The sequence below is a fragment of the Equus przewalskii genome, chromosome 20, assembly GCF_037783145.1.
Source record: "Equus przewalskii isolate Varuska chromosome 20, EquPr2, whole genome shotgun sequence".
Lineage (NCBI taxonomy): Eukaryota > Metazoa > Chordata > Mammalia > Perissodactyla > Equidae > Equus > Equus przewalskii.
The window spans coordinates 2,276,698-2,286,952 of NC_091850.1; the positions used below are offsets into that span (position 1 = coordinate 2,276,698).

Sequence of the window (10,255 nt, forward strand, 5' to 3'; positions counted from 1 at the left end):
AAGATAGAATAGAGCAGAACCCAGAGCACAGCTGTGGGGCAGAGAAATCCTTCCTCCAGGCGGAGAAAGACAGATGCGGTGGCTTCAAAGTAAAAATCATCGTGATAAAAGCACCCCTAAATCAAGCTGAAAGATAAGTAGGGACAGGAAGAGGTATTGACTGCTGGCTGGGATGGGGTGAGGGGGTCCGTGGACCGGGGCGGGGGTGGGGCAGTCGGACCCTCAGCACAGGCCTTGTATACAGCTGGCTGCTCTAGTCGCATGCAAAGTCCACTGGTCACCTCAGCCGCCGCACTGACCTCAGCTGGCCGTCGCCCTTCCCTCTAGAGACCAGGAATTCACCCCCTGGCTCTGGGAATCCTGCCCAAGCAGCCCCTGAGTTCTGAGAAGGGAGGGAGAATTTGGGAAGTCAGCTTGGACGGTGGAGAGGACCCCAACTTGCGGTCACCCAGCACAGTTCCAGAGACTCAGATTGTCACTTTTTTTTTATTGAGTTACAAGTTGGGATGTGCAGGTTCAGTGGCGCCAGCCCCCCCGTCCCCGACTCAGTCCCAACGCTCTTGGGCAACATCGCTCCCAGCGCCGAGGAATAGGAGGTGGGGGGGTCTCGGGCAAGGGGGCGGGGACCCGAGGGTCCCTCCGGGGCTCGCAAGTCCCAGGATCAAGCACAGCTGACACGGAAGACGGAGAGCGGGGTAGGGGGCCTGCCTCGGCCATGGCGCGGGTGGAGAGGGGGCTTCTGTACAAGGTCATCCTCCGCGGGGGTCCCGGCTGCGGCCCGAAACACCGCCTGGCCCCGCAGGACGGAAGCAGAGAGCCTGCGTCCACCCGGCTCCCACGGGTGCCCCGCCCTGCCCAGCCGGTCTGGGGACGTCTCCCGACCCGACCCCGCCCACCGGGGGCGGGCGGCCAGCCCAGGTGGTCCGCGCTGCAGGGCCGGCGCCGGCTCCGGCCTCTTGCTCCTCCGCACGCCAAGCGATGCCCGCCGGCCCAGCGGCTACTTCTCTTCCGGGGGTGCGGGCAGGGCCTTGGGCGCCGGCTCGGGCTCCCAGAGCAGGAATTCATGGAGCAGCGTGTTGACTGTCTCCGGGCACTCCAGCATCACCATGTGGCTGCCTTCGTCGATGAGCTTCAGGAAGGCCAGGAGCAGAATCTGCGGGGGATGCAGGCTCAGGGCGGGTGGAGGCAGGACGGCGGCGCGCGGGGCCAGGCTGCCCTGGGACTCCCCGACATCCATGCATGGCCTGCGGTGTCGGGAAGTCTCTCCTGCAGCCAACCCATCATCCCTCCACCTCTAGCCAAGGGGTATCTGGGGGATGGCTGTCGCCCTGCTGGAGTTGGCATTCATTTGTTCTGTATTAAGTGTCTACAATATGTTCCGGGCAGGATTTTCCAGCCCTGGCACTACTGACACTTGGGGGCCAGATTATTCTTGGCTGTGGGGCGGTCCTGTTCATTGCGGGGTGTTGAGCAGTATCCCTGGCCTCCACTCACTAGATGCCAGTAGCACCCCCCCCAAGTAAGACAACAAAAAAGCCTGCAGACATTTCCAAGTGTCGCCTGTGGGCAGAATCTTTGCTGGTTGAGAGCTGCTGGCCCAGAGCTATTCCCAGTGCTAAGGATCCAAGCCCCCTTCTTGGGAATCTCTGATCTAAAGATCCCCTGGCCCACCCCCTCCCACAGTGACACAGCCCATGACAAATCCAGCTGTGAAGAGCACTTTTTATGTGCATCGAGGACAGGGCATAATCCTAACACTTGTCTAGGGTGGGGCTGCTTCCTGGATTCCACCTTTGACTCTCAGTCTAAGATCCCACTTCCCTGGGCTGGAGCACAAGGCAGAGTGCCCCCAAGCTGCCCTGGGAGGGGAGGGGGGTTTGAGGGTGTGGTGAGGGGTGCCATGCCCCTACCTCGGCCATGCGCTGGTCTTCCTCTACCGGCACAAACTTGTCGTGCATGCCGTGGACGAGCAGGACAGGCACGGTGAGCTCGGCGTGGTAGACTTCATCGCCCTCGGGCCAGTACTGGCCGCTCATCATGGCCCGCAGCACGAAGGATGACACGTTGAATGCGTTGCCCTCCTTCAGCAGCTGTTTCTCTTTGGCCCCTTGGCGAGCAAAGCCAGCCCTGGTGGTGGGGAGGCACAGCTGGAGCCCCTGTGCCAGCTCTGGCCATACGGGTTTCCCTCCCACACAACTTGGGGACACATCGGGGGCCACCAGGGCTAGGGTCACTCACTTGAGGAAGCTCCAAGCCAGGCAGGGCGACAGGCAGTGCAGGACACAGGTGGGCATGTTGAAGATGGAGCAGAAGCTGGGCTCCAGCGCTGTGGGGCCCCCGCCGTTGATCATGATCACCTTGTGCACCAGGTCTGGGTACTCATGTGCCAGGAATGTGCAGAAGGAGACACTGCCCAGAGGAAGGGGGAAGGATGGGTTGAAGGGTGGAGGTGAGTGGCATACAGGCAGTGAAGGGGTTAATGCCCTACCCTCACCCAGGAGGCAGGTCCTTGGGGTCCAGGGGCCCCAGAGAGGGGTGAGGGATAGATGGGGCATCTTGAATGCCCCAAAATTGTGAGACTGTGTGTGTGTTGAGGGTGGGTTTTTTTTTGGAGAGAGAATCCAAATCTAGAACTTTCATCAGATTCTCGAAGTCACCATGACCCCCAAAGGGATAAGAATTACTTTTTGCCAAGTATTAGGACAGCAATCTGATTAAATAAGCCCTTCGGCTGCCCAGGGAAGGTCACTATTGCTTTGCCTCCCTGCCCTTTAAGGGTCTTCTCTCACTGGCCTCTGGGCATGGCCTATCTGCCTGCCTTATGCAGGTGGAAGGGCACAGCCCAAACAGCTCCCACAGTCCAGCTCCTCATTCCCTCTACAGCAGGGTTCATATGGCCTGCGGGCTAGCCACTTGTTTTTGTAAACTAAGTTTACAATTTTGTAAATTTGTAAAATAGTTTGTAAATAAAGTTTTATTAGGACACAGCCATGCCCATTTGTTTACAATTATGGCTGCTTTCCTGCAATGAGAGGAGAGTTGTGAGGTTCTGACGAGACTGACTATATGGCTTGCAAACCTAAAATATTTACTATCTGGCCCTTGAAGGAAAAGTTTGCCAACCCTTGCTGTAAAGTGTGGCCCTGGGATGCAGGTAGGAGTCGGGCCGACCTGACTGACAGTGACTCACTCTGTGCTCAACAAGATTGTTCAACCTCTCTGAGCTTCTGTCTCCACATCTGTGAAATAGTAACTGTGCTAACCTCATAGCGATATTGTAGGGTCATAGTAACTCTCACAGATGGGTACTCATTCAATTGACGGAATTGTTTATCATAAACATCCACTTTGGGGGATGTTATCATAAACAAATAAAAGCTATGTTACCTCCCAGCCTGGCTTCCTTTCTTTTGGAAACTTATGTAACATTTCCTTTTCTTGTCTAATTGCATGGGCTACAACCACTAAAACAGTGGTTCTCAAGCTGGCTGGCTGCTGGGATCCTGCATTACCTCCTAGGGAAAGTAGAAAGTGGTACCACTTGGTAGTGGCCTTCCATGGAGTGGGCTCTCATCCAGATGCTAGATGGTATTATCACCCCTTTACAGGGAAGTGAACTACAGCAACCTGTGCCTTTGTTGACAGAATTTATGGTATTCCAAGCAGCCCTTGCTTGGGATCTCCAGAGCCTTTTTTTTTTTTTTTTTTTGAGGAAGATTAGCCCCAAGCTAACTGCTGCCAATCCTCCTCTTTTTGCTGAGGAAGACTGGCTGTGAGCTAACATCCATGTCCATCTTCCTCTACTTTACATATGGGACACCCACCACAGCATGGCTTTTGCCAAGCGGTGCCATGTCCGCACCCGGGATCCAAACCGACAAACCCCAGGCCGCCGAAGCGGAACATGCACACTTAACCCCTGCAGCACTGGGCCAGCCCCTCCAGAGCCGATTTTTGAACTTAGCTGAAGACTGGTTCTCAGCCAGGGTGATTCTGCCCACCAGGGGACCTTTGGCAACATCTCAAGACATGTTTGATTCATCGCTAGACCACTGTGCCAGTGGCATCTAGTAGGCAGAGGTCAGGGATGCTGCTAAACGTCCTACAGTGCACACGAAAGCCCCTCACAGAAAAGAATAACCTGACCCCAACTGTCAACAGTGCGGGCATCGAGAAACACAGTTTTAAAACCATGTGAAACAGTTGCATTAGTGGCAGGAATCCTGTCTTGTTGCAGATGCTAATGGGACTTTTCAAGGAGGGAAATTGGCATTTTGTGAGTGGGTGTCCGGTCCCTGCTGACCCCCAGCCCTCCCCCCTCCCCCCACCTCAGCGTTGGCTCACCCATAGGAATGCCCAATGAGCACATTTCGCTTCTTGGCGTAGCGCTTGAAGATGGCGCGCATGTCCTCTGCCAGCGCATAGAAGGTGTAGGCTGCAGCCACCTGGGGTGCCGAGCTGGCCCCATGGCCGGCCAGGTCAGGGGCCACCACCTCGTAGCCTAGGCGCACAAAGAAGTCCAGCTGCTCCTTCCAGATGGCCAAGGAGCCGCCGACACCGTGGATGAAAAAGAGCACCACATCGGCCTGTGTGCCTTTGCAGCTGGTGATGCGCTTCTCACAGTCAATGAGGATGGTCCGCTTGGGGCGCCGGGCTCGCCGCCGTCGCCCACCACCGCCACTCCCGGCACTGGTCGGGCCCACGCGGCCAGCACTGCCCGCTGGGTCTGCCAGCTCCACCTCAAGGGTGGCCGGTGGCTCCCCGGAGCCATTCTGACCATGCAGGAGGTCAGCTCGAGGTGCTGGGCCCAGGTTCTCCACCAGTAAGCGCCCGTTGCGGTACACGGTGATGCGGCGCTGGCAGCGGACCAAGCCCGACTGGTCCCCGTGGGCGGCATCTGGCAGAGGTGGTGGTGGGTTGGGGGCTGGAGCGGGTCCGGCATGCTTCACCCGCAGCACGCGGCCAGGCTTGACCTCCACAAAGGTGTAGCCATCACTGGACTCGACGCTCTCCAGTGGCCCCACAGCATTGGGTGGTGCACCCAGCAGGCAGCAGAAGATCCCGCCGGTCACCCCGGTCAGCATGGTGTGTCCTGGGAGTGGGGGTAACAGCCAGCTCAGGGGCTGTCTAAATGAGGAGCCCTCCACCCCCACAGCATCCACTCCCCACACCTGGGTCAGGGGAGCCACACTGGGAGGCCCCTTTTAGCCTCCAGTTTGCAGAGAGCCAAAGCCAGCCACGCACCAAGATGTTCTGTCTGGGTAGTGCCTGCGTGGTGGTCAGCTACCCTCCTGGGCCAGCCTGGTCTACCCTAGAGAGAAGGACCTGGCTGTGGCTGACCCCAAGAGACATCCATAGTGAAGCTGGTGTAGTCAGGGGGTGCTTCCTGGAGGAGGGGACATTGTGGTAAATGTGTTTCACCCCTGAGGATCCCCAGCTTGAGTTTACAGCATATCAGCTATGCCTTCCATTCATTCATTCATGCGTGCACTCTCTCATTAACTGACTTTCACTGAACTAGCTTATCCTGAGGGCCTCTGACGGCATCTAAAAGATGCAGATCCCGTGAGCCCCCACCCCAGGCCTCTGAACCTGGCTCCTGAAAGGTGCGGTCCTGGGGGAGAGGGCTCCGGCCCAAGCTACAGAAGGCCTTGCCCAGTTCCGCGAGACCACATTCGCTGGGTCTGTTTCACAGATGGACAAGCTGAGGCCCAGACACTCTGTCTCCCTTGGTCAGTACCCTAGGTTCTGGGCGTCTGACACACACCCTCCAATAGTGGAGAGGAGGATGGAGAAGGCAAAACCCTGGCTGGGGGCCTCCAGGCCTCCATCCTGCTCCCTGCCTCCCCCCGCCCAGTGTCCATGACAACCGCAGACAGTTACATAACTCGAGGGGGGATACCCGCGCAGCGCACCCCCCATTGTCTAGGGCCTGGAGATGGGACCAACCCCTCCCCCATCCCCATCCTGGGCGCTGCGGGGATAAGGCACCTGAAGGCCCGGCCTGCGGTGGCCTGTTACTTGCTGTTGGAGGGGGAGCAGGCAGCGTCCCACCTCTGGCGAGTCCCAACCCCCTATTGCGGAGGGGGCGCAGATGCGCCACGCCAGCCCTCCTCTTCAGGGTTAGGCCCCCGCCTCCCGGGTGCCCGTCAGCCCTGCGGCGGGGTTGAGGACACTGGGGCTCCGCGGCTTTCTAAGAGCTCGTGCACGGGCTTTGCGGACATCCCCCTCCTAAGGGGAAACCCTGGGGGCCTCGATGTCCCCCTCCTAGGGCCCGCTCCCCGCTCACCTCATTGAAGGCCCTGGAGCCCGGGGCAGGGCGGAGGGGTACCGGGCGGAAAAACCAGTGTCCGCCTGCGGGCGCCGTTTACATGGTGGCGCGGGATCTGGCCAGACGCATCTACGCAGGCCGGCGCGGGCCCAGGGCGGTCAGCGCCGGGGCGTCCCGCGGCCGCCGAGCCAGCCGGCCCTTTAAGTCTCTCCACAGAGGGCGGGGCCGCAGCCGACGGACGGGCGCCTCCACCAATCGAAGCTGCGGACTGACCTGGCCTAGTTAGACGGCCAATCAGAGGCGGCAGCCCCGGGATGGGGGCGGGCCCTGGAAGCAATGGCCCCGCCCCCCTGCGGGGTTTACCGAGGTGGAGGGAGGAATTGGGCCGGGCTCACCAGCGGGAAGGGGTCACAACCTGCGGTCAGCCGAGCTCCTGCCGGGCCGCAGCCGGAGCCTCCTCGCTGCAAATAGAATCTCCTTGGCCTTCCCCTACCTCTGAACTGCCCTGTCCCCTCCAAATGGAGCCCCCATGTCCTCTCTGTGCTGACCTTTCCGTTCTGGAGACTCCCAGATCTTTCCAATTTCAGGTGGGGAAACTGAGGCTCAGCTCGTAAAGGGCACAAGGTCACAAGGCAAGGGCGGGGGTGCAGAGTTGGGACTTGGAACCACAGCTGTGTGTGTTTCCAAGTCTGGAAATTGTTATTCATTAAACCTTTAAACAGTCCTCTTGGAGGTGGAGTTTCGCAGATCGGCCGAATTTAATTGTTGGCCGATTCAATCGGTGACTCTGGTCCCAGCTGGGGTCCGAGAGCCCAGGGTTCAAGTCCAATCTCTTCCCTTTGCTGATCTGTGACCTTGGGCAAGTCGCTTCCCTGAGACTCCATTTTATTTCTCTGAAATTCATTCCCTCGTGAGTTTGCTCTGCAGGTAAAACAGCACGGAAAGTGCTCGGTACATTTTTGGCATTATTATTGAACCGCTGTAGTGGTTGGCCAAACGACGGTGCAGGTAGAATGGGCTTCAGAGAACAAAGGGTTAACCATTCCTTGCCCACTTTCATTCCCTGGAATTTGCTGCCAGAGCTGGATGAGGTCCAGCCGCCCACTCTTGTCCACTCAGGGCGCTCCTGGGAGACTACAGTTTATTCGTGCAGCAAACACTTCTCTTTTCCCCTCTCTGGGCCCTCCCCACCCTGGGGGATGCTGGGGTGCCTACAAGGACTCAGCCCAAGCCCTGGGCTTTGGGGAACGTCTGAGGAAAGCCCCGTGGGGGCAGCGTGGGGCCAAAGGAAGGGAGAGGGCTGGAGGGAGGAGGGTCTCTGAGGAGGACTTTAAAAAGATGAATAGGGGAGCATCAGGCAGAGGAAACTGTGGCTGAAATTTAGGGTGTGTGCGTGTGTCGGGGGCTTTGCTTGCCTGCCAGAGGAGTTGGATATTTTCCCTGGGGCAATAGGGAATCTTAGAGGGTGTTTGAGAAGGGGAGGGGCTCAGATCTGAGTATTAGAAAAATTCTCCTAGGGCTCGAATGCGGGCACTGCCAAGGGCAAGCTTGCAACCCAGGAATTTTACAGACTGAGAAACTGAATCCCGCAGAGGAGCAGGGACCACCCCAAGGACAGCCAACTCGAACTCGGATCTCCTGGGCTCCCCGCCAAGGAGAGGAAACGGCTGGGGCCAGAGGAAAGCTGCCAGCCAGCTGTGTGCCATCTGCCCGGCTCCCGCTGTGGGTGGAAAGATGAACCAGCCGTTTCCTGCGACTGCCACCAGCTGCGCCACCGCCCCCGAGGAAACCCTCTGCCTGCCGACAGGAGAAGGAACTGCAACTCCCAGCAGACCCCCGGACGTAATGTTTTGTACGCACGCGCATACCGAGAAGGCGCCGTTCGCCGGCCGCCTGCTGGTCCACCTGAAGAGCTATACTCCCTGGTGAGTACGGACGCTCACGCCTACGGTGCGCAGGGGGCCCCCGCGGCAATTCGGCCTCCGCTGTAGGAGAAACTACATTTCCCAGAATTCTTCGTTCTGCAGCGGCTGAGCCTATGGGCTTCAGAATAGCTGCGGCGGGGACGGCGTGACTAGCTGCAGGCCATGGCTTTTTTGGCCCGATCCTTGGGTCGCCTGTTGGGTCCGGCGGCGCTACTGGGTGGCAGGTGAGTCTTCACGAGGAGCCTTCCCCAAATCTGGGGGTAAGGGCTGCGTCGGGGGCTGGCTCCAGCTGTTTACCTACCACGTGATCTACCAATGCCTCGCGCACTTCTGGAGCGCTTAAAATGCATGCAGGCTCCGTCCCGGCACAGATCGGGAAGCCCAGTCTCGGAGAGGTTGAGCGCCACGCCGAAGTCACAGAGCGCCCCGCTGACCTTTCTCGCCCTCTCTCTGCCCCCTCAGGTGGCTCCAGCCCCGGGCCTGGCTGGGGCTCCCCGACGCCTGGGGACTCCCTGCCATGCAGCAGACCCGGGGCAAGGCGCGCGGGAACGAGTATCAGCCGAGCAACATCAAACGCAAGCACAAGCACGGCTGGATCCGGCGCTTAAGCACGCCGTCCGGCGTCCAGGTCATCCTTCGCCGCATGCACAAGGGCCGCAAGTCGCTGAGTCATTGAGGAGCGCGACGCTACCGGCGGGACCGCCATTAAAGCATTTTCCTCGCCTCAGACCTTCTCCTGCCGCTGTTTTTGTGGGGAGCAGGGACGACTCAGACATGAGTGCTCCTCAAATTGTGGGGTAGGCCCAGGGGGAGAAGTCTGGGTTTGGACTGAAAGAGGGAGTGGGAAGTCAGACCTTGTCAAGTCCCTTTTTATGCATTTGAATTAGGAAGAATTTCGAACACGCGCCAACAGTTCACAGAAGAGTACAGTGAACCCCCGTGTACCCGGTACACAGCTTTGACCACCAATTACTCGCGACCCAGCTGCCCCTTCCTGTGTTATTTTGAAGCAAATTTCAGGCATCGGGTTATTCTGTAAATATTTCAGAATGTCTGTTTCCAAGATAAGGGCTCTTTGAAACGTAAGCTCAAAACTTTTCACTCCTAAAAAGATGGCCAACAATGCCTTAATATCTTTGAACGTCTTTAATGCCTAATAAGTGTTCCAATTTCCACTTGTCATATATGTCATGACTTTTACAGGTTGGGAAGGCTTGCCGGGAGGTGGGAGAGGTTTGAATCCTTCTCTAGCCCCTTGGGGATGGACTGTGCGACCTTGAACGAGGCCTTAGCTCTCTGAGGCTCATTTGGCTCCTATAAAATTAGGTGCTGGTTTCTCCTTTGCTGTGTTGTTGGGATAATAATATTTAGTAGCTTCCACTTAGTAACTTATGGAGTACTTTCTATGTACTGGGTGTCCCGTCTTTGTCCTCACCAGCCTGTCAGCCTGGTAGTGGTGGGGGGACGTGATTTGTCCCTAAGCAGTTTGGACATAGCGGAGTCAGGGCTGGGAGGAGGATTGTGAGGGCTGTGGGAGCCCAGAAGAGGCGCCAAGTCATTGGCTTTGGGAAGAATGCAGGGAAGGCTTTCTGGAGGAGGTGGCAGGGTCTGGGAGGGCCCAAAGGGAGTAGGGATTAGGCAAGGGTCAGGATAAAAAATGGACAAGGGAGGCCAGAGGGGCCCAAAATTAGGGACCGAGGAGGTGGGACTGGATCCTTGAGGCACTGGGGAGCCACGGAGGTGTTTGAACAAGAGAATCTGAGCTGTCGGTTCAAAGATATTTAAGCAGCTGGTGCGGAGCGGTTGAGATATGCCGCAACCTAAGGAAGGCTGGGACCCTGGGGAGGAGGCTGGGGTGTTACGGCGGACCCCGGTCTTCTGGGGCTGCTGTGGGATACCACAGGAAAAAGCGTAGCAAACGCTAGAAAGAGAGGGGATCTGGGGAACCTCCGGAGTTGGGGCCTACAAATCCCAGGAGGCTTCGGGGGGCGGCCTCCGCCCACTTCCGGATTTCGCTTCCCGTCGCTCCTAAGTCCCGGGAGGGGTTTTGCTCTCTCAA

At 58.1% G+C, this 10,255-nt stretch overlaps 2 protein-coding genes across 4 annotated transcripts; one reads left to right on the forward strand and one right to left on the reverse strand.

Moving 5' to 3' along the window:
- Nucleotides 1-467: 467 nt before the first annotated feature.
- On the reverse strand, nucleotides 468-6,429 carry ABHD8 (abhydrolase domain containing 8). The gene is made up of 5 exons (XM_070586520.1): nucleotides 6,290-6,429; nucleotides 4,345-5,092; nucleotides 2,239-2,409; nucleotides 1,911-2,127; nucleotides 468-1,153 (listed from the first exon to the last, which is right to left on the reverse strand). Exons 2-5 carry the CDS (start codon nucleotides 5,082-5,084, stop codon nucleotides 998-1,000), a joined length of 1,284 nt encoding a protein of 427 aa, XP_070442621.1. The 5' UTR covers nucleotides 5,085-5,092; nucleotides 6,290-6,429; the 3' UTR covers nucleotides 468-997.
- MRPL34 (mitochondrial ribosomal protein L34) lies at nucleotides 5,882-8,923 on the forward strand. Of its 3 annotated transcripts, none has more exons than XM_070586530.1 (4): nucleotides 5,882-6,858; nucleotides 7,842-8,196; nucleotides 8,299-8,420; nucleotides 8,659-8,923. In XM_070586530.1, the coding sequence occupies exons 3-4, from the start codon at nucleotides 8,359-8,361 to the stop codon at nucleotides 8,870-8,872; spliced, it is 276 nt and encodes a 91-aa protein (XP_070442631.1). In that variant the 5' UTR covers nucleotides 5,882-6,858; nucleotides 7,842-8,196; nucleotides 8,299-8,358; the 3' UTR covers nucleotides 8,873-8,923. The 3 variants fall into 3 exon arrangements, with proteins under 3 accessions (XP_070442631.1, XP_070442630.1, XP_070442629.1); XM_070586529.1 differs by having other exon boundaries at nucleotides 6,489-6,858; nucleotides 7,789-8,196; XM_070586528.1 differs by having other exon boundaries at nucleotides 6,489-8,196.
- The last annotated feature ends 1,332 nt before the right edge of the window (nucleotides 8,924-10,255 follow it).

Bases quoted from the DNA above. Each gene is read 5' to 3' on its own strand.
- ABHD8 (XM_070586520.1), bottom strand. From the start codon at position 5,084: ATGCTGACCGGGGTGACCGGCGGGATCTTCTGCTGCCTGCTGGGTGCA. The intron at 2,410-4,344 runs GTGAGCCAACGC...TCCTCTGGGCAG, and splicing joins CTCATTGGGCATTCCTATGG to TGTCTCCTTCTGCACATTCC. The intron at 1,154-1,910 runs GTAGGGGCATGG...CATCCCCCGCAG, and splicing joins AAGACCAGCGCATGGCCGAG to ATTCTGCTCCTGGCCTTCCT.
- MRPL34 (XM_070586530.1), top strand. From the start codon at position 8,359: ATGGCTTTTTTGGCCCGATCCTTGGGTCGCCTGTTGGGTCCGGCGGCG. The intron at 8,421-8,658 runs GTGAGTCTTCAC...CTGCCCCCTCAG, and splicing joins GCGGCGCTACTGGGTGGCAG to GTGGCTCCAGCCCCGGGCCT.